This window comes from Phaenicophaeus curvirostris, unplaced genomic scaffold (genome assembly GCF_032191515.1).
Source record: "Phaenicophaeus curvirostris isolate KB17595 unplaced genomic scaffold, BPBGC_Pcur_1.0 scaffold_55, whole genome shotgun sequence".
Taxonomy (NCBI): domain Eukaryota; kingdom Metazoa; phylum Chordata; class Aves; order Cuculiformes; family Cuculidae; genus Phaenicophaeus; species Phaenicophaeus curvirostris.
Genome location: NW_027206677.1, coordinates 806,363 through 828,779, shown reverse-complemented (window position 1 = coordinate 828,779; position 22,417 = coordinate 806,363). Strand labels below are relative to the sequence as shown.

General features: G+C 53.3%; 3 protein-coding genes across 3 annotated transcripts in view; 1 reads left to right on the top strand and 2 right to left on the bottom strand.

Moving 5' to 3' along the window:
* Positions 1–10,962, bottom strand: part of LOC138734068 (olfactory receptor 14A16-like) — a 46,455-nt gene extending 35,493 nt beyond the window's left edge. Inside the window, exon 1 of the mRNA XM_069881629.1 lies at positions 10,268–10,962. Within this exon, the coding sequence (XP_069737730.1) occupies positions 10,268–10,962 (695 nt within the window). The remainder of the gene's footprint in view (positions 1–10,267) is intronic.
* Positions 3,525–5,881, bottom strand: LOC138734080 (class I histocompatibility antigen, F10 alpha chain-like). Its single transcript, XM_069881636.1, has 4 exons — positions 5,858–5,881; positions 4,780–5,043; positions 4,036–4,311; positions 3,525–3,967 (listed from the first exon to the last, which is right to left on the bottom strand). Exons 1-4 carry the CDS (start codon positions 5,865–5,867, stop codon positions 3,525–3,527), a joined length of 993 nt encoding a protein of 330 aa, XP_069737737.1. The 5' UTR covers positions 5,868–5,881.
* Positions 10,963–21,218: 10,256 nt separating the features above from the next.
* On the top strand, positions 21,219–22,166 carry LOC138734067 (olfactory receptor 14A16-like). The gene has a single exon (XM_069881628.1). The coding sequence runs from the start codon at positions 21,219–21,221 to the stop codon at positions 22,164–22,166; it is 948 nt and encodes a 315-aa protein (XP_069737729.1).
* Positions 22,167–22,417: the final 251 nt, after the last annotated feature.

Below are 22,417 nucleotides of genomic sequence, written 5' to 3'. Positions count from 1 at the left end.
AACTATTCTCTGATTCTCTGCTTCTCTGATGCCAGGCAGGCTCCAGCACAGGATCCAGCTGAGAAGCTGGAGCAGGAGCCACATCAGCACCCAAACATCCATGAGACGTTTCCATTACACACAGTGATCACCCCATCAAAAGTGAACACGGGGGGATCATGGAACGGGGTGGCACACGTGATGCAGGTCTGTGTTCTCACACACACAGGAGAGGCAGCTCTCCCGTGGGGGCTTTGAGCTGGCGGCTTCCAAAGGGGGTCAAAAGCCATGACATACCCGTGTGATGTCCCTGCACGTCATCCTTGGGACTCAGCCGGGAAGCTGGGGATTTGTTGCCTCCAGCCACATCTGTAAACAAAGAGAAGAAAGCAGCTCCCATGAAATATTCCAATCTACTTCTTCCAATTGGAATGGTGCTGAATGCAGTTCAAAAGCTGGTTTGCTCCGTATCTCTCGTCTCTCCCTTCCACTCGGGACCATCGTGCTGTCCCTGCGTGCCTGCACCGTGCTGATCCAACACCAACCAGGCATGGAGCTTCCTGGAGAAATGACTCCCTGGAGCTCCCGGCAGCTCTAAGCTCAGCCCCCCCCAGCTCTGCAGGTGGCACGGGGAGCAGCGCAGGGAGGGAGAGGCCAGCAAAGATCTTCCCAGGGCAGAGCAGCCAGGGCACAGCCCCGACCCAACCCTCTTCTACACATCAGAGCACTGGGCAGGGAAATAGGAAGGAAAATCTCCTATGAGCCCCCAGGGCCACTCACTCCAGTGACGAGCTGCGGGGTCACCCTGAGGCTCCTGGACAAGATGCGGCTGAGAAGCCAGGTGGCCTTTGCTTAGGGACACAGCTGGAACCCAGCCCGTTGCCATGAGATTTTGGGACCCACTTCTTTCCAGGGACCCGCAGTGGAGCTGCCGCGGCTCCCCCAGCCCAGCCTGGCCCCGCCGCTCCCCCAGCCCTGCCCCATCCTGACCCCAGCCCCGCTGCAACCCCGAGGAGCGCTGGGCACAGCCACATGCTTCCCCAGGCTGGGTGCCGGCCCTTCCCACTCACCTGATCCCCGTGCTCGCCACGGAGCAGCCTGAACGCCCTGGGCTTCCAGAACTATCAAAGCAAGGAATATAACAAGGCTGATGGGGACCACAGTCCCCTGTGCGTGCACCATGATGCTGCTGCTGCTGCTGCTGCTGCCGCTGCTGCCAGCACTGCTGAGCAGAGCCCGTGCCACAGCACAGCACCTCCCGGCTTGGGCAGCGGCCTCTGTGACCTCATAGTCCAGACCCCAGCCACCCCCGCCCCTCGCCAGGCACTGGCCCCCGGCACCTCCTGAGCTCAGGGACTATTCCTTTTCCTCCATATCTGGTGAGAGATGTGTTGCTCTTCATCTTTAATTTTTGTTATTATATAAAAGAATTGTGCTGCATGCCCAGTTTTGACGTCCTGCAATGTTTGGATACATCAAAAGAACCAGGCTTTTGTGTATTCCTCATGGTAATCTCAAGGGAGAATGTCACAGGACCACCACAGCGTAGCTGTAACTGGTGAAGAGGCTTCTGTAACAGATTATTCTTCATCGAAGATAGTCTGAATTTATTAATACCAATGAAATTCGCTAAAACTGCCACTTTCATCTGTGGTTTGGTTGCCCACAGAGCTGAGAAGAAATCCCTGCTTGGTGTGTTCTCCAGGTCAGAATTTAACTTATTCACACAATCACGAAACCACAGAATCACTTGGTTAGAAAACACCCCCATTGCTCATTGACCTCATTGCTCTCTCCAACTCCCTGAGAGGAGGTTGTGGAGAGGAGGGAGCTGGGCTCTTCTCCCAGGGGACAGGGGACAGGACGAGAGGGAATGGCCTCAAGCTCCACCAGGGGAGGTTCAGGCTGGACATCAGAAAAAACTCTTCACAGAAAAGGGTCATTGGGCACCGGCAGAGGCTGCCCAGGGAGGGGGTTGAGTCACCTTCCCTGGAGGGGTTTAAGGGACGGGTGGACGAGGTGCTGAGGGACATGGGTTAGTGATTGATGGGAATGGTTGGACTCGATGATGCAGTGCGTCTTTTCCAACCTGCTGATTCAATGATTCTATGATTTTGGGGCTGGGGGTGTGGGGGTGTTGGGGGATTGAGAGGGTCTGGGGTTTTGTTGGGGGGGTCCTTGGTGAAGCTGGGGGGGTCTTTGGGGGATTTTGAGGGTCCTGGGTGTGTTTGGGGGGTCATGGGGGTTTAGGGCATCTTGTGGATTGTTTATGGGGTCTTGAGGGGTTTTAGGTGGCCTGCGGGTGTGGGGGGGTTGGAAGTGTTCTGTGGGGTAATGAGAGGGTCCTGGTTGGTTTGGGGGGATTGAGCGGGATGAAGAGTTTTGGGGATCCTGGAGGGCTTTGGGGGGGGGCGGGGAGAATTAGGGTGCCTTGAGGGGCATTGGAAGGGGTCTTAGGGAGATTGTGAGGGAGCTGGAGAAAATCTGGGGGGGTCCAGGGGGGCTTTGGAGGGGTATTAGGGGGATTGAGAGGGAGTCACCTTCCCTAGAGGGGTTTAAGGGATGGGTGGACGAGGTGCTGAGGGACATGGGTTAGTGATTGATTGGAATGGTTAGACTCGATGATCCTGTGGGTCTTTTCCAACCTCATGATTCTATGATTCTATAAGAATCAAGATTAACTTTATTTAGAGAATGCAAACCTTATGTAGTGCCTCTGTATCCAGCAGCACTTATTCCAGTGAATCTCCACCCGTGAGAATCCCGCAGTGCAGGGACAGAGTGCAACACCCTCTTTTCCACACACGTGCCCCTTACCTGCATGTTTTCCGCCTAGCGTTTTCCTTTCCTATGAACCCACGAGTCTTAATAAAGACTCCAAAGTCTCAACAAGCTACAAGCATGAGAACATCGACCGTTTGCTCTGTGCTTGCTGCTAATATCGCAGCTTCACCACGGCATTGGCCGCTCGCCCCAGCACAGACACAATCCTGGAATCTTTAAGCCCACGGGGCTTAATTAGAGAAAGAGGCAAACAGGGATTTCACGTAGCGCCGGGAGCCGTCACGGTGCAATCTCTCTCTGCCAGCAGCTCCAACCCTTCCCCAGCTCCTCTGACTGCGACAAGGGTCGGGGACACACTCAGGCTGTGCTCCCTACAGGGACAGAGGAAGAGACGGTGTCACCCAGGGCCACCTCGGTGTCCCCAGCTCCCGTTGGGCCTCCCCGGCCCTACGCCGTACTGACCCTGAGCTGCCAATCCCCGTGTGGGCGCCTGCAGGGAGAGAAACAGCCGTGAGCCGCCAGCCCGGCGCTCTGTGCCACCAGCCGGCCCAGCAGCCACCGGGAGAGCAGGGTGACACCAGATTCCACCTCTTCCACTTGGAAAAGGGGCGGCAAAGCAAGGATGGGGGATCGGAAACACCGGCAGTGGCCACAAGCTGGAGCCTCGAGGCCACCCCGAGCCCGCTGTGCCGCCGGTGCTCACTTGATTCCTTGGTGTAGCGCTCCTTCTGCTTCCCTGTGGAGAGAAAGAGGCATCAGCATCACCAGCACGTCGCTGCCAGGCCTCCCTCCCACACCGGCCACAGCGCTTTACCTGACTTGAGCTTCCAGAAGGCAATTCCAACGATGATGACGATGACAAGCAGGATGGCGGCAACCATGGCCCCGACGATAAGGAGGATGTTGTTGGCCTCTCTCTCTGAAGACTCATCCCACACATAGAGGCCAGGCTGGGCCAGGCTGGTGTGTTCCACGCGGCACCGGTACTTGTCCTTCTCCTCCGGGTGGATGACGATGGAGGCCGCGGTGTAGAAGGTGCCGTCGCTGTTGGGCACGATGCCGCTCCACGTGGTGTCCTGGTCCCTCGGATCGTTGTCCTTCAGCCAGTTGACGGAGATGCCCCGTGGGTAGAAGCCGTAAACGTGGCAGCGCAAGGTCAGGAACTCCCCGGCCTTCTTCCCCGACACTCGGACCATGGGCGGCTCTGGGGAAGGGCTTGGGGTCAGTGTCGGCACACGCACCCGCGCCGGCCGCTCGCCGTCTCGCCCTCACCTTTCCTCTCCAGCACCCTCTGCCCATAGCTCAGATAATCCTTCAACGCTGGGATGCAGATGTTCTCCACATAGTTCTTAAGCTGCCCAGCAACCATCCCATCCTTCTCCCACTTTATCTTGGTGACAACTGCCCCGGCGTCCGCCGCGATGAACTTCATGCTGTCCATGTCCCAGGAGATGAAGTCCTTCCCATCGTAGGCGAGCTGGTAATACCCCTTGGTGCTGTTGTTCTCCAAGAGGTCACAGCCAGACATGTATTGAAACATGTGAACTCCTAAAACACGATGTGGGGTGAGGGGCTGCTGCAGCCCTGGGCCTTCAGGGGGGCACGGACCCCTGGTGTTGAACCCCAGAGCTTGGGGGCATCGGGCACCAGCACGAGAGCTGCTCCCAGTCCTGCTCGGGACCCACAGCGCTCGGCGTGTCCCGTAAGTCCATGATGCAGCCCCCCCTTGCACCCAGCCCCATGGCACCCTGGGGGCCCAAATGCCACGGGGGGCACAAGGACACGGGATGGGGGGACCAGAAGCCCCCCAAATCTGGCACAGGGGATCCCACGCATTGTGGGGCTGGGATGGGGCAGCCAGGACCCGTCAGCCTGGGGGTCAAGGGGGCTGGGAGCCCTCGGGTGACGACAGCAGGTGGACAAGGGTCGGCACCAGTGTGGCAGCACCGTGGGGCAGGAGCTTGTGGGGCAGGTGGGAACTCGCCCAGCCCCACGCAGCCCCCAGTCCGCACTCACCCCCACTCTGGTTGTAGCGTTCCTGTGCAACGTACAGGTTTGCACGGTGAACCTCCTGGTCTTGCCGGTTGATCTCAGACTGGGTGTCCCAGTGCTGCTGACCCAGGTTGGCCTTCATCCAGTCTGCTCGGGGCACCGCCCTCCTGCTCTCGCTGTCGTAGCGCACGATGAGGTGCCCATCCACGTACCCCACGGACACAAACTCGGGGACCCCCAGGCTGGGCTTAGTCACCGCAACATCGAAATAGTGCAGGGAGTGGAGTCCTGTGGGGACACGGAGGGTGACGGGGGGGGTGACAGGGCGCAGGGAGGGCTGGGGAGGTCCTTGGGGAGCAGATCTGGGGTCGGGGACAGCTTGAAGGTGGGGAGCCTTCGGGGGAGGGAGGTGGGTCTGGGCGGGGGTCCTCGTTCTAGGGAAGGGGAGAGCAGGGGGAGCCTGGGGTGAAGGAAAAGGGGGTCCAGGGAGCATTGGTGACAAGGAAAGGGGGTCCAGGGAGTCCCTGGTGTCAAGGACAGGGAGGTCCAAGAGGTGGAGGACATGTGGAGGCCAGAAATGGGGGTGCAGGGGGTCCCTGGGGTCAAGTACGGGGGGGGGCCAAGGGGGTGGGGCACTCGAGGGGACCAGAAATGGGTGTGCAGGGCGTTCCTGGAGTCAAAGACAGGGGGGATCTGGGGGTGGGGGACATGTGGGGACAAGAAATGGGTGTGAAGGGCATCCCTGGTATCAAGGCCGGGGGGTCGAGGGGTGGGGGACATGTGGGGACCAGAAATGGGGGTTCAGGGGGTCCCTGGGGTCAAGGAAAGCAGATTTAAAGGGGGTGACAGGGAGGCCAAGAAGAGCATAAAAGGAGAGGGGTTCTGGAGCCCAGAAAAAGGGGTGCAGGAGGGGGATGGAGGAATGGGAGGGAGGTCCCAGTGCCCTGGGAAGGAGGAGGGAGAAAAGGGGCTGTGTAGGGGATCCTGGAGCCCAGGGATGCGGGCGTTCAAGGGATAGGGGGGTCCCAAAGCCAAAGGAAAAGGGGGTGCAGGGAGTCTGTGAGCCCAGGCCAGGGTCCCGAGCCCCCGGGCCCCCTCGCACCGCTCGCCATGCCGCCCAGGACCGCCAGCAGCAGCCCAGGGGCCGCAGCCCAGCCCGACGCTATCGCCCGCTCCGCTCCTCTCGCGGCGCCGAGCCCGGGCCGAGCCGCGCGCCCCGCCCCGCCCGCTCCCATTGGCGGAGCCGCCGCCCGTCGGCCAATGGCGGCCCGAGGCGCCGCGTGACGTCACCGGTCGCCGGGCAGATCCCGGCGCCGAGGGTTGGGAGACGAAAGCCAAAGGGAGAAAAGGGAGTGGGGAGCCCCATGACCTCCCTCGGCCCCCCCAGCTCTGCAACCCCAGGGGCAGCTCCCAGCCCCTCCTGCACCCCCCCAATGCCCGTGTCCCCCACACCCCGGAACCCCCCAGAGCCCTTCTTGCCGGGGTCTCAAGGGCGGGGGGGGATCCTGGGAGGGTGGGTGTCCCCAGGACTGTGGGATGTGGGGTTGGGGGGGTCCAGGGTTTAGGGGACACGGGGGATGTGTGGGGGAGGGTCTAGGGTCCTGGGGGCTTGGGCTGCCCAGGGGGGTCCCGGGTTGGGGGTTTTGGGGGGCGGGTTTAGGGTCCTGGGGGATCCTCACGCTTCACTGTCCCCACAGGCTCTGGGCTCAAATAGTATTTTGCTCCTTTCCAAGGCTAAATACAGAGGAGCAAGAAGTCAAGAAGCAGCAATTGATTAACGCCTGGCTCCGAGCCTGGGGGGAGGAGAGGGGCTTGGGGTTCTTTGCTCATTGATGAAACCTCAATCATCTTAAACTCAAAGCCAGGCAAACTGGGACAGCTGTCTGAGGACACGACTGCTCTTGCCCATTTAGATCAGACACTTTCTCTCTAATCTTTTCAAATTTTTCTAGTGTGTATTTTATTTTTTGATGTCCAACTTTTTTCCCTGGAGCTGCAATCTTCTACATCACTGACAACAAAGATCCTTTCACTGTCTCTGGTCTGTGCTGTTTTCCCAGCCCAGGGACATCTGCAAAAATAAGCAGTCCCACTGAAGACTGATCTCTCTTTGCATAAATACAGTGGTTACGGAAAGGTGTTCATTCCATTTTCCACAACCTGTCCTGTTGACTTTATAATGAACCGGTTACTCAGCCCTGGAAAGCAGACAGAAAACTCTTCTGACGGCCCCTGTCAAAGGAAGAGGCAGAAAGGAGAAAAGAATTGCTGGATAGGAACTCCTAGTACTTACATGGACAGCAGCAGGAACTGAGGAAGGATGTAGGTTTTGAACAGGATTTAAAAGCTTGATCAATCATAACGATGATGGAAATGCTGCCATCAAATAATAATAAAAAGATATATATAACTGTTTTTACGCCATCAATTATTTTCTTCCCTAGCGAAAGCAATACAAAGGTGGTGTTTTGGAAACAATCAAGAAGCAGGTAATCAGTCTATTTACATACTGTGAGCCAAAGGGAATATAAAAAACCCGAGGAAATGGCAGAAATGAGCATTAGTAAAACTGATCTAATCTCTGGTGTTATTAGTTGCACAAGCCAGGCTGTTTGATAGATATACATATATATTGCTTCTCTCCTCTTTCAGCCTCGGCCTCATATAACATCTGTCATCTTACTCGTCCCCTGTGACAGAGATAGCCCTACCGAGCGTGCCCTGCACATTCAGCTCAGAAGGATCGTCTTTTCCAAGCTGTACAAGTATTGTTTTCTCCGTGAACAGAGCCTGGTGCTAACAGTGAATTGTGCTTGCAGGATGGGTTGCTATTCAACCCTGGCACAAACTGAATGTGTTAGCATTTTGCAGGAGCTAGAGATGCTCACTGGATAGTATTATAAATGGCTGTGCACAGTAGGAGGTTGTAGAGATTGAACCCAAGAGTTTTAGCTGAGTTTCCAAGGGAATTGAGAAAGCTGTGATACAGTGTCCAGGCATCTAGCAGACCCCACGTAACAATCTCTGAACCCGTTGGCTTAAGTCAAACAAACGTGGCAGATGGGTCAAACTCTCAAAAGTTTTAAATAACTCTGGATTTCATGAAAACAGACAGAGGGATGAAGGAGAGAAGCAGCCCTAATAACGTCCCCAGGCTGCGGTGTTAACTCAACCCTTATAAGATAACAGAAATTTTAAAGGGATGTTGAGACCTGCAACATGAATCCTTTGATTGCCCAGTGACATTGGCTCTGCTGCTCTGAAAGCTGCTTCTTTAATCTGACATTGTTTCTAAAATGCAAAACTCTTAGGAGAGCTTCCAGGCAGTTTCATTCATGCTAAACACACTTTCTTTCCGGCTTCCTCCCCTGAGATGATATAGTTAAAGCTGGAATCCCTTGAAAATAAAAACTAAAAAGATTATGAGGTTTGATGTGATAAATCCTAATTTTAAGTGGCAGAGGCAGCCGCAGTCTTCCTGATGACAATCAACAACCTCAAACAGAGATGACGACCAGCATGAAGCAGTACAACAGCCAGATGACTGTCGTCTGTAATTTTGTTGGAGTCCAGAAGCAACGGGAGGAATCCAAAGAGGGGAGGGGTGTGCGTCTCCTCTTGCACTCAGGCAAAGCTCCTGCTTTGTTGTGATGGGGTCCAGGACCTCTCTTCACTTATTGTAAGGTCAAGGCCAAAGATCAGGACATGCTCAGATGCCATCAGGCTAATGTGATGAAGGCAATCCAGCATCTGTAGCCAGCATCCTGCCAAGGTTTCTACACAAGCATCATCCCTCTCTGCATTTGACTTTCCAAGTGAATAATCAATAAATGTTTATAGCTGAAGGCAGCCTTGAAATTCACGTCTAGACCCAGAGGATGACACTTTACCCTTTTCCTGCCACACTGGTTAGTTACACATGCAAAATCAATTGTCAGCACGAGATGATTAGAGAAGTGTAAGGGGAAGAGGGTTCAGCTACAGTTGACAGAAGACCACACAGGAGGATTTTATCAACTGAAAAGCAGGATCGTAGGTGGAGGAATCCTATCTCTAAGTCTGGTTCCCACTGGGGTGTTTTCTGAGCCTGAAATAGCTTCTTTTTGTCACATCCTTACTTGGCTACACTACAGATGTGACCTGTGGGTTGTGCTCCTGCTGGTGCTGCAGACCTTTGCCTGTAGCACTAGGGCTTGTTTGGCAGTCAGGTGAGGAGGGAGCCATACAAAACCCTAGGAAATCCTTTGCTACATGTTCAGTGATCTGTTCCATGTATTCTGTAGATGGTGAGAGCCTCCTGGAAGGACCAATGGGAGGAATCCTGAGGAGGCACAGGAGGACTGGAAGTACCTTGTATGAACACTAATGATTGCTACAATGGACAGTAACAGGGGTGAATTCAAAGTTTATCCCATGCTTCCATAGGCCAAATCAAGTAGAGGAGCTCCAGCATGCCAGAGAAAAAGGATTTCTTGGTACAAACACGATTTTGACTAGGGATTGCACTCAGGTGGCACAAGTGGAGTTGTACGTGGCAGGGGAAGTGAGGTTGGCCTGAGGTGCGTGTGCGCCCAAGCAGTATGTGGGTTGCTTATTGCTGTGGGCGGAGGTTGACTTAATAGCTGGCACTGATGGTTTGGGTTACTGTGCTTGTCTCCGTGAAAGGGGCTGAGACATGGACACTTGCTCTGGACAGGATGGAAGGAGGTTGGGCAGTAGGTCCTGATGGGACATGGTGAAACTGTCTACTTCAACATGCACCTTCTTGCACATCAAACAGTGAGACAGCAAAGGAAAACTGTGCTTGGAATAAATATACCACTGGTCCTAGGAGGGCTTCAAAGGAGCCTGAGAGCTGGGTGCCTGGGTCCTATAAATAAATCAGACTCAAACACCTAGCTGCCCCTAAGATGCCTTTTAAAAGTATGAGCCAAAAGCCAACATCCCCTGAAGAATATCAGAAGAGGATTACAGAGGGCAACTGAAGGGAGAGTGTTGTGGGAAGGAAGACTCTTTGACTTCTTTGTAAGGAAAAAGCATCTGCCAGCACTCTAATCCGGGCTGATCGGTTCTCCTGGGCTGAGAGGGCTTCTGGTGTTCAAAGCTGGTGTGTACAGACAAAAGGACTTTCAAATATTTCTTAAAGAGCCCTGAAGAGAAATGTGATTTTTCTGTGAAACTCCTGAGAGTTTTTAAGCATGTATTTGTTTGGGTAAATTGTGAGAGAGTGCCCTCCTGTGAGCACATGGGAACGGCTGTTTAATTGGCCTACACCTGGTGTTGATTATGATGCTGCTTTTTTTTCCCCAAACTCCCTTCACTGTATCTCATTTTGATTAAGCTGTAGATGAGAGGGTTTAGTGCTGGAGGAACCACTGAGTACAGAAATGCCAGCACCAGATCCAGGGATGGGGAGGAGGAGGAAGGGGGCTTCAGGTTGGCAAAACAGGCAGTACTGAGAAATAGGGAAACCACAGTCAGATGTGGGAGGCACGTGGAAAAGGCTTTGTACCATCCCTGCTCAGAGGGGATCCTCAGCACAGCCCTGAAGATCTGCACGTAGGACAATGCAATGAAAACAAAACAGCCACATGCTAAACAGGCACTAAAGCCAAGAAGCCCAGGCTCCCTGATGTAGGAATCAGAGCAGGAGAGCTTGAGGATGTGGGGGATTTCACAGAAGAACTGTTCCAGGGCATTGCCGTGGCAGAGGGGCAGGGAAAATGTATTGGCCGTGTGCAGCAGAGCAGTGAGAAACCCAGCGCCCCAGGCAGCTGCTGCCATGTGGACACAAGCTCTGCTGCCCAGGAGGGTCCCGTAGTGCAGGGGGTTGCAGATGGCAACGTAGCGGTCGTAGGACATGATGGTGAGAAGAGAAAACTCTGCTGATAAAAAAAGGACATAGAGGAAGACCGGAGCAACACATCCTGCATAGGAAATGACCTTGGTGTCCCAAAGGGAATTGGACATGGATTTGGGGACAGTGGTGGAGATGCAGCCCAGATCAAGGAGGGAGACGTTGAAGAGAAAGAAGTACATGGGGGTGTGGAGGAGGTGGTCGCAGGCGATGGTGATGATGATGAGGCCGTTGCCCAGGAGGGCAGCCAGGTAGATGCCCAGGAAGAGCCAGAAGTGCAGGAGCTGCAGCTCTCGTGTGTCTGCGAATGCCAGGAGGAGGAACTGGGTGATGGAGCTGCTGTTGGACATCTGCTGCCTCTGGACATGGGACACTGTTACAAGAGGAAAAGACAGAGACAAGTTAGGGGAGACTTCTCTGTACAAAATTAAAGCCATTTCTCATTCCCCTCCCCTGGTGCACACACCCTGTCCCTTTTCTTGCAGCCCTTCCTCCAGCTCCGTGCCTGGAGCCCTGCTCGGAGCCGGCTGAATGTGCTGGGAGGAGCAGGGCCTCTGCCCGCTGCCTGCGAGGAGTCAGCTCTGCTCTGCAGCAGGGGCTCATGGGTACGGTGGGGACAGGGGACACTGCCAGGTTTCAGCTTTGTCCTGTGGAACTGCTCCTGGTCGTGTTCCCAGCTGTCCTGGACTTGCACCTTTCTGAGATGGAGGGGTTCAGATTCCCTGAAAAGCCACCAGGCCCTGATTAGAGCAGAGGGACCCACCTCACACCACTGAACGCCTGCACTCCCAGAGCTGCCCCTGGGCAGGGCCCCACTGCCAGGAGGGTCTGCAGGGCAGGGCAGAGCACACAGTGGGTGGGGTGGGCTCTGTGAGCACAGACAGGGAGGAGATCCAGGGACACAGAAACAGCTCCCAGGAGGAACAAGTTCCAGGCAGCAGAGACGTGGGCAGGGAAGGGGGTCTCGGGCACCTCCCTGCCATCCCCTGCAATGCAGACACCTACCATAGAGTAAACTCACACTCTACTCTCCCACCTCTTCTCTTCAGGCCATGGCTGGTCAGTCACTTTCTCAGCATCCGCACCCCTTCAAAGGAGAAATTACCACCCCCCTGACTGTCTGTGTCTCTGCTGCCTCCATCTGCAGCAGCACCGTGCATTTCTCCCTCTTCCCTCTCTGCCTTTGCTTCAGGTTCTTATCACTGGACCTTCTGGGATGGGGTTTGGGTTAAGCTGCAGTGCAGAGACCAGTCCTGTGGGTCCTGCCATGCAGCTGTAGCCATAGGAGTAAAGAGTCTAATCCCTCTCCTAAGTGACAGGTTCAGGCAATGCAAATGAGCAGATTCTCCTCTCAGGACACCCTGCATTTGTGACATTTGATTCTTTGCTTGCAGGGTCCTGCTGGGCTTCAGGCTGCCCTCCAGAAGGCACAGCTCTCCCATGGTATCTCTGTGTCATCTGGCTGCTCATGGTCTGTGGGTGGGAAGCAGCAATGAGCCCTCCGTGTCCCTGGCTAGGAGGGGAGAGCTGAGATCCCCCCTCCGGTAGGACAGGGTGAGGGTATTTGGAGATCTGCATTGGGAAACGGGATTCCTCTGGTCCCAGCAGTGCCAGTTTCTTTTGCTGGGAACACCCGAGTGCAAAAGTCCTCCAGCACAGGGCAGCTGAGACCAGGGTTGATGGCTGTGCTCACTCTCCACGAAGGGACAGTCCGTTTACCTGTCAGGACTCAGGAGATTTCACTTGGAGTGCAGTGGAAAAGCCAGGAGCTTCTGCTTGAAAGCCATCCTGAGCTGTGTTGGGGCAACCAGAACATAACAGTCAGGTGAACGGGCTGGGACAGTGTTTGAAAGCTCTTTGATATCAGGAGTGGATTCATCCTGAAATCACCCTGTGTTCCATTCCGCTGATGCTGCAGGGCAGGACCGACTCCTGCAGAGCCCACATCACAGTCTCCTGCTCCCTGGGGCAACCTCAGAGAGGAGCAACCAGAGCTTGTGAAAGGGACCTGCTGAACATCCTCCTTGAAACAGGCAGTTTGGTGGTGGTTTAATGAGAAAGAGCTTTGATTTTGGTCAGAGAAATGTCCCCTAACTCCTCTCTGTCTTTTCCCTCCAGGACAGTTCCCCATGCCCAGAGGCAGCAGATGTCCAACAGCAGCTCCATCACCCAGTTCCTCCTCCTGGCATTCGCAGACACACGAGAGCTGCAGCTCCTGCACTTCTGGCTCTTCCTGGGCATCTACCTGGCTGCCCTCCTGGGCAACGGCCTCATCATCATCACCATCGCCTGTGACCACCACCTCCACACCCCCATGTACTTCTTCCTCCTCAACCTCGCCCTCCTTGACCTGGGCTCCATCTCCAACACTGTCCCCAAATCCATGTCCAATTCCCTCTGGGACACCAGGGCGATTTCCTACACAGAGTGTGTTGCACAAATGTTTCTGTTTGTCATTATAACAGAGTTTTCTCTTCTCACCATCATGTCCTACGATCTCTATGACCGCTACGTTGCCATCTGCAACCCCCTGCACTACGGGACCCTCCTGGGCAGCAGAGCTTGTGTCCTCATGGCAGCAGCTGCCTGGGGCGCTGGGTTTCTCCCGGCTCTGCTGCACACGGCCAATACATTTTCCCTGCTCCTCTGCAAGGGCAACCATGTGGACCAGTTCTTCTGTGAAGTTCCCCAGATCCTCAAGATCTCCTGCTCAGATTTCTGCCTAAGGGAGGTTCGGCTTCTTTTGGCCAGTATCTCATTAGGACTGGGCTCTTTTGTTTTCATTGTGGCGTCCTATATGCAGATATTCAGAGCTGTGCTGAGGATCCCCTCTGAGAAAGGAAGGAACAAAGCGTTTTCCACATGCCTCCCTCACCTGGCCGTGGTCTCCCTGTTTATCAGTACAAGTGTTTTTTCCTACTTGAAGCCTCCCTCCATCTCCTCCCCATCTCTGGACCTGTTGGTGGCAGTTCTATACTCAGTGGTGCCTCCAGCATTGAACCCCCTAACCTACAGCTTGAGGAACCAGCAGCTCAAGGATGCAGTGTGGAAACTGATATCTGGATGGTTCTGTCAGGCAATGAAATTCTCATCACCTTCTGCATAGCAGTTATAATGCAACCCATGGGAGGCCCAGACTGGCTTCTGTATTTCTTGTTGGTGTTGCTGTTTTTTCAATTGCAAGAAACTTGTCATCCTGTTTTTAATTCACTGTCTTTTCTCTTTTCTTGCTGATAGGCTGTGTAAATGAGGAGCTGTGCTCTTTGTGCGTTTCAACAAAATAAAGGGATATTCAATGCAAAAATAAAGGGATTTCCAGATATGTTTCCTCCAAGGACTTTTTGGAGCTGCGGCGACAGTTCCTGTGGGCATGGGGGGAGGGGAGAAGAGTCCCGGCACGGCAGCACTGCCAGGCACCAGTGCTTGGTCTCCCAGAGCTGTTCTCTCTCCACTCCCACGCTCTCCTCCTCACCCCTTGCCTTGCTGTCAGGCCTGAGGGCTCTGAGCTTGGTCACAGCCGTGCTGCGTGGCAGTGCTGTGCCCGCAGGCAGGGACAGGCAGTGGGCACTGGTGGGACACAACAGCCTTTCCATGAAGAGAGGGGATCTCCTAGGGCAGCGCCTGAAGGCTTAGGCCTTTTTCCCAAGGATTCTCTTAGGACCATTTCCAAGGAATTGCCCCCAGATGGAAGCCCCAGTGTGCAGATAAACAGTGTGGCCGTGCAGGGTTGAGACGGGCTACTACAACCAGGCTTCCCGTGAGAGACCTGAAGGAGCAGCCGGGCAGGGTCTGGTCTGTGCCCATGTGCGTTGGACACCCTGCGGAATCTGCCTCAGGGCAATCGTCCTGGAGTCGCCCCTCACAACCATCATTGCCAGCACTGGTCTCTCACCCCAGCTTGCGGGAGGTGAGATGAACCCAAGTGAGACCAGACTTGAGACCAAGTGCTCCTTGGGTTCCAGGAGGGCCTTTAGGAATCATAGTTCTAGTAAAGATCCCTGGGTGCATTAGGGGTGCACGAGTCCAGCTCAGATGTGGACTCCTGACAGAACCCTGGGATTTCTGTGTGCGGCTCCAGGAACAAACCCCACTGGCCATGGGAGATCCATCTCAGCTGCCTTGGACAGGCCCAGGGCAAATGTTCCTGTCTGCTGCGTCACGTCGGTCCATGATCCTGGATTGTGCTCTCAAAGGTGCCAGAGCCATCAGAGCAGTTCTGGGGTCCTTGGAAAAGGCAGATGTCACATCCATCTTCAGGAAAAGCAGGAAAGAGAATCAGGAGATTATAGGCAGGTCAGGCTACCCCCGACCCCAGGAAGGGGGTGGCACACGTCCTGCAGCCATTTCCAGGCCCTCAAATAACAAGAAAGGAGTTTCTGAACCAAAATGAGAAGGGAAAGAAGGGCATGTTGTGTCCATGGAATTCTGCAAGGCCTTAGACATGGTCTCTTGTGGTGTCCTTCAGCCAGAGTTGGTCTGTCTGGGCTGAAGAAGCGACCCTGGCTGGGAAGTTGGCTGAAGGACCAAGTCCAAATGTCATCACTGGTACAAAGTCCTCCATGCAGCCAGTGACTTGAGGTATCCCCAGTGACCAGCGCTTGGGCCAGCACTGTCAAAAGTCTTTATTACCATCCTGTAGGATGCAATGGAGCACAGGTGACAGGGAATGATGTCGTATCTCCAAAAGGGAGGATGTGTTCCATTGAGTGACTGAAACCATTTTGTCTTGGATCTTTAGACGTGGGACTGGAAAGACACTCAGCTCTCTTCTGTCCTTGACATGTCTCTGCTCCAAGCAAAGCCTTTGCACACATGGTGTCTTGGATGCTTTGTCCCAGCTTTCCTCATGGCAGGGATGAGGTTGCCTGGTGCACCAGCTGCAGGGCTTCAGCCTCAATAGGCAGCAATGGCCTCAGCCAGGGGCACAGGCAGGAGGAGCTGGAGCTGTTCCTGTGGGAGACAGAGCTGGGATATGGTCACAGACGTCAAGACAGATGATCTTCAATGGCAGCATCCTCCATGAGAAGCAAGGGTCCAGACAAAATCAGTATCAACTTGAAAAGCCATTCATGGGCCCCATGATGAGTGTTTGCTGCTTCTGGAACAGTTAAAAAGAAGGAAAGAAAGACACTGTGGCCACTGCTGGGTTTTAGAAGAGCAGGTGTAGACAAATCTGAGATTCCCTGTGATTTCTTCACCTCTGCCTTCCCCATCAAGGTCTCCCAGGCCTCTGTGACTCAAGGCAGGACTCTGGAGATCACCAGTGGTGGGTGGGGATCAACTCAGGGATCACCTGAGCAAACGGGATCCTTCCCAGTCTGTGGGGCAGGTTGGGCAGCATCCCAGGGAGCTGAGTGAGCAGGACAATGTCCCAGTGAGGCCTCTCTCCATCATCTTCCAAAGGTCATGGAGACTAAGGAATCTCCCTGACTACTGACACCACTCCCACTTGGCATATTCTTTTCTGAAATGGCCAACAGAGGAGGAGGGGAACTAAAGGATCTGCCCCAGACCTTGTCCCTCAAATCCCATTTCTGGATGTCTGAAAGAGAAGGAGACTGGACTTTCCTTGCTGAGACTGTCTCTCACCATCTTTCTATGACTCAGTTCTACTATGACTCAGCTCTTCTATGACCCAGTCCTTGTATGACCTGGCTCATCTGTGACTCCTCTATGACCTCACTCTTAAATGAGCTACCTTTTCTATGACCCGATTCTTGTATGATCTGATGCTTATATGGCCCTTTCAGTGCTCTTAGGATCTGAGTCTTATATGTCCTGAATTCTGCGAGCCTTATATGACCCGAATCTTCTACAAAACTTGTATGAGCAGAGTCTTTAAAAAACTCTTCTATGACTCGATTCTTCTGTAACCCAACTCTTCTATGACCCGATATTTCTATAAACCTTCTGTGACTGAAATTTTCTATGACCTGACTCTTCTATCACTCCACTGTTCTGTGACTCCTGTATGACCAGGATGCTCTATGATCTGTCTTCTATGACCCAACACTTCTCTGAACCTTCTATCCCTTTCTATGACCTGATGACTCCAGGACTCTTCTATAAGCCAACTCTTCTGTGACCCGACTTCTCTAAGACCCAACCCTTATATCAACTGGACTTCTGTGATTTGACTCCTCTATGAACCCTGTATGGCCCAACTAAGCCCTCACGCTTCTAATACTCAGCTCTTCCACAACCCCAATATTCTATCACCCTTCTATTACCCAACACTTCTATGACCTAGATATTCTCTGCCTCTTCTATGACTTGACATTCTATGACCCAAGGCTTCTATGACTCTTCTATGACCTGATTCTTCTATGCAATGAATCACCCGTGCCCCATGACTTCTACAACCAGACACATCTACGACCAGACTCTTCTATGACACAACTCTTCTGGGACCCGACCCTGCTATGAACCAACCCTACTATTAACTGACCCTCCTATGGCCTGATTCCTCTGCGACTCCTCTATGGCCTGATGCTTGTATGAGACATCTCTTCTACGACCCAACACTTCTTTAATCTGAATAGTCCATGACCCATGAGCCTTCCGTTATCCAAGACTTCTGTGCACCTTCCAAATCAAATATTTCGAGGACCTGACTCTTCTATTAACCCCGTCTTTTAAGACTCCTCTATGACCTGACTCTTCTAAGACCTGAGCCTTATCTGAACCAAGCAGGCCATGACCCAACCCATCTCATTGATCCTTATATTACTCCCTGTGACCTGACTTCTTTATGACTCTTCTGTGACCAGCTCCTGTATGACTCTCCTATAACTCTTCTACGACACTTCAGTGAACTGATTCTTCGATGAATCTTCTAGGACCTGACCCTTCTCTGAACTGACCCCTCTATCACCCAACCCTTCTAAAATCTGCATAAATCTCACACTTCTACAACTCCACTCTTTCATGGCCCAAATATTCTATGACTCTTTCAAGACCTTTATCTTCTATGACCCCACATTTCTGTGAATCTTTTAGGAGTGAGCTCCTCTACTCCTCCCCTATGACCTAACTGTTCTGTGTCGTGACTCTTCTCACAACCAAATTTTCAGTCATTCTGTTATGAACCAACCCTTTTGTGACCCAACCATCCTAGGACCCAAGTCTTCTACAACCGCATCAAGCTGTGCGAGAGCCTTGGATCCTCCCATAACTCCACAGCCTCTTTTTGGAATTACATGGAATAACTGCTCCCAGTTTGATTTTGCAATATGAGAATGTTCATGACACCAGTGTCATTGTAGCTAAAGCCAGATCTCCCTGCCCAGGGCCTGGGGTCAGGGCTTGGCCTTCCTGCCTCACCAAGCAAACCCAGGCTTTTCTCAGCATCACAGGTGCTTGCACAGCACCTTCGCCTTCATGCAATCTTGGCCTCCAATTATTGACACTAACTAGTCCCTAGGGAGCCTTTGTCACTAACAATCCTCACTGAAACCAATTAATACTTCAACTTCCTCTGAGTTCTGCTTTTGACTTCTTGAGAGCTCTCCTCAATCTCCTCTCAGCACCTGAGGCCCAAAGTTTCATCAGCAAATTCATCCTGGGTCTCATTAAAATACAGAAAGCCTTAACAAGCTCTTTCTCTTCCTTTTGTTTCCTTCAGGTCTTCAAGCCTCGTCTATCTCCCTGGAGTCATTTCCCAGTGTGCTTAAAGAGAAACATTTCAAAGTGCACCTAAGAAAAATACATTCAGACTAAAGTTTATATTTTATTCCTTGTTAGCTCAGAGAACAGATGACAGAAGCATCCTCCAACAGGCATTGATGACAAGTATCAGCTCAGGAGGTCTGGGCAGCATGGAAAAGCATCCCTGGAGGTCTGACCCTGCATGGACAGCCTTGCTCCTCACCTCCCCCAACCCCACCATTTCTGGCAGGGACCACATGGGACTTGCATCCCTTTTCCTTATGTCCCTTTCCATTTCCATTCTGACAGCTTGGGGAAATGAGATCATTCCCTGTCACATTCCTGGTGGCACAACCCCAGCTCTTGCTCCTCCCCAGTGATTCTCCTGCCCAGGTAATGCAGTAACATTGCAGGAAAGAAGTGTCTCTCCCAGCTGAGGGAGGGAACATCCCCCTGGAGCCCCAGGGACACCTCAAGGGAACCCAGAGGGGGCAGAGAAAGCGCTGCCCTGTGCTGCTCCTCTGCTGCTGAGCTGGGCTGGGCTCCTGGCAGGGAGGGAGCTGGTGGCCAGGGGCAGTGCTACAAAGAGCCAGGTGTGTCCAGGAGCAGCTCCTCTGCCAAGCCCAGCAGGGCTGAGGGCACTGCCTGCAGGCAGCGAGGGGAGAGGAGGGAGCAGGAGAGAGGCAATAGGCAGGCTGGAGTTAGAGGGAAGACGGGACTTCATCTGGAGAAAAATCTTCACAGCCCTTCTCCAGGTGAGTCTCTGGCTGCAGGACAAAGTAGGTGCGGTTCCTGGAGGGATCTCCTAGAGCCAGCACAGTCACAGCCTGTGGGATCTGTCAGGAGGGCTCTTGCAGTTGTTCCAGGGGAGAGAAAAAACATGGTCAGTGCTCAGCCTGCCCCTGTAGCTCCCATTGTGGGACAGGGAGAAGCCGTGGGGGAAGAAGCACGTCCTGGCAGGAGAGGGTCTTCCTGCTTTGAAGAGGGTGCAGTGTGAGTCAGGGCTGCTCACAGCTCCACATCAGCCCACAGTATTTCAAAGAGGACATTTCAAGATCCAGACAGGGATTCTGTCAAAGATAAGGAACACAACTGCATCTGTGTTTTCATTTCCCTGCCCTTGGGGAATCTGAGGCAAGAAATGGAACAAGAGGCTTTCATGCTAGAAATCACTGAGACTCCTGAGCTGTATCCTTGAGTGGTCAGTAGGTCTGACAGGAGCCTCTAAATGTGTCTGCAGCTGCTCCTCTGCCCATGAACAGCACTAGCATCACCCCTGCTGGACCCATCAGGCTTTGTGTGTCCTGTCCTTTTCTGCTTATAAACTGTGCTCAGTTTAACCTGGTGAACAGGCAGGTTTCTGTAGGTGCAGGGGGAGTGCAGAGAGGGTCAGATGGGGGTCTGTAAGCACTGACAGGGAAAAGGCATGGGACAAGGCAACACCTCCAGTGAGGAAAATCTCTGGGCAGAAGGGATAGGATCAGAGGATGAGAGTAAATTAAAACAGAGATGTGGTGGGAGGGAGAATTCAGATAGCTCTGTGTGATCCCCTTCAGTACAAACCCTTCCGCTGAGCAAGCCCCCTTGCCTCCTCTGCCACCCAGCAAAGACTCTGCCCTCAGCTTGGGCTCCAAGGGTGAACCCCCTCCTCTGCAGCCAGAACTCCAGCAGAGCCATGGTGCAGCTCTCTAATCATGAGTATATTTTCCTCTCCAGAGCACAGGGGCTGAGAGCAACAGTGCAGCAAGTTTAAGTTTAGGAGCAGGGAGGGCACAGCTGGGTTAGGGCAACGCTGTCCTGAGTGCCCGGCTGCCTTTGCCCTGGCTTCTCTCAGCTGCACCAGCACAGCTTGTTTGATGGCTTCTCTGTTTCTCTGTGTTCTTGCTGTTGATCTCCTGTTCTTGCTGCCAGGCATTCTGGGGTGAGGAGTTTCAGCAGTCGAGTCAGGCACTGACCTTCTGATTCCTCCCATGCAGGTGTGTCCGTGGGAATGCAGTGTCCAAGCTTTCGTCTCACCCGTGGGGCTGTGGGCAGAGCAGTCTGTGTCATTCCCTGAGGAAAGAGCTGACTCTTCCTTACCGAAACACCATCATTAGGATATTGGGATAGTTCCATGACGTTTCTTTCCAAGCTGTGAGCTTCCCTCCAGGATATAAACCTCTGCTATCACAACTTGGTGCTACCTGAATGACCTTGGAGAAGTGCAGAGATGCTGAAGCCAAGGAAATGCTGTTGGATTTGTGAAATGAGCCACGTGCTTCCTGGGCTGAGAAAACCCCTTAGGAAAGGGTGTGACATTGAGTGGTGTGAGGTGGATCCCTCTGTGCACAGAAGGGTCTGGTGGCTTTTCAGGGTAAGACGGCAGTGTGATCCCCCTCCATCTCAGAAAGGTGCAAGTCCAGGGCAGCTCAGGACAAGAGCGAAGGAGAGAGCAGCTCCCTTCCCTCTGCACTGAGCCACAGACAATGCTCACGCCTTGCAGGAATTGCATTATTGTCCCTGAATGCAACAGAAATACTGGGGGTTTCTGACATCCATGAAGATCTCCAGCCAAGATGGTACAGAGCTGTAAAAAACCCTCACCCTCTGAAACAGTTTGGGAATTGTGGATTCTTGGCACTGGGACTGCAGACACTGAGAAGCCCTTTTGCATTAGGTGCAGTCTTAACTTGAAAAGTAGAACACCAGTACTGTCCACACTGTCCCCATGAGCCCCTGCTGCAGAGCAGGGCTGACTCCTCGCAGGCAGCGGGAAGAGGCTCTGTTCCTCCAGCAAATTCAGCTGGCACTAAGCAGGTCTCCAGGCACGGAGCTGGAGGAAGGGCTGCAAGAAAAGGGGCAGGGTGTGTGCAGCAGTGGAGGGAATGAGAAATGGCTTTGATTTTTGCTCAGAGACGTCTCCCCTAACTTGTCACTGTCCTTTCCTCCTAAGATAGTTCTCCATGCCCAGAGGCAGCAGATGTCCAACAGCAGCTCCATCACCCAGTTCCTCCTCCTGGCATTCGCAGACACACGGGAGCTGCAGCTCTTGCACTTCTGGCTCTTCCTGGGCATCTACCTGGCTGCCCTCCTGGGCAACGGCCTCATCATCATCACCATCGTCTGCGACCACCACCTCCACACCCCCATGTACTTCTTCCTCCTCAACCTCGCCCTCCTTGACCTGGGCTGCATCTCCACCACTGTCCCCAAATCCATGTCCAATTCCCTTTGGGACACCAAGGTCATTTCCTATGCAGGATGTGTTGCCCAAGTCTTTCTCCATATCTTTCTCATTTCAGCAGAATATTATCTTCTCACGGTCATGTCCTACGACCGCTACGTTGCCATCTGCAACCCCCTGCACTACGGGACCCTCCTGGGCAGCAGAGCTTGTGTCCACATGGCAGCAGCTGCCTGGGGCGCTGGGTTTCTCACTGCTCTGCTGCACACGGCCAATACATTTTCCCTGCCCCTCTGCCAGGGCAATGCTCTGGAACAGTTCTTCTGTGAAATCCCCCACATCCTCAAGCTCTCCTGCTCACACTCCTACCTCAGGGTTCTTGTGGTCAGTGCCTTAGTACCATGTGGCTGTTTTGTTTTCATTGTGGTGTCCTATGTGCAGATCTTCAGGGCCGTGCTGAGGATCCCCTCGGAGCATGGATGGCACAAAGCCTTTTCCACCTGCCTCCCTCACCTAGCCGTGGTCTCCCTGTTTCTCAGCACTGCAGTATTTCCCTACCTGAAACCCCACTCTGTCTCCTCTCAATCCCTGGACCTGGTGCTGTCAGTTCTGTACTCAGTGGTGCCTCCAGCACTGAACCCCCTCATCTACAGCTTGAGGAACCAGCAGCTCAAGGATGCACTTAGGAGACTGATAACTGGATGGTTTCCTGAAGTAATGAACTGCTCATCATCTTCTGCATAGCAGTTATCAACTCATGGCAGGCCCAGACTGGCTTCTCTATTTGTTGTTGGTGTTGCTGGCTTTTCAGTTGCAATAATGTTGTCATTCTGGTTTTAATTCACTGTCTTCTCTTTTCTTGCTGATTGGCTGTGTTAATGAGGAGCTGTGCTCTCTCTGTGTTTCAAGAAAATAAAGGGATAGTCAATGACTTTTGTTTCCTGATATCTTGTGTCCAAGGCCTTTTTGGAGCTGTAGGGGCAGTTCATGTGGGG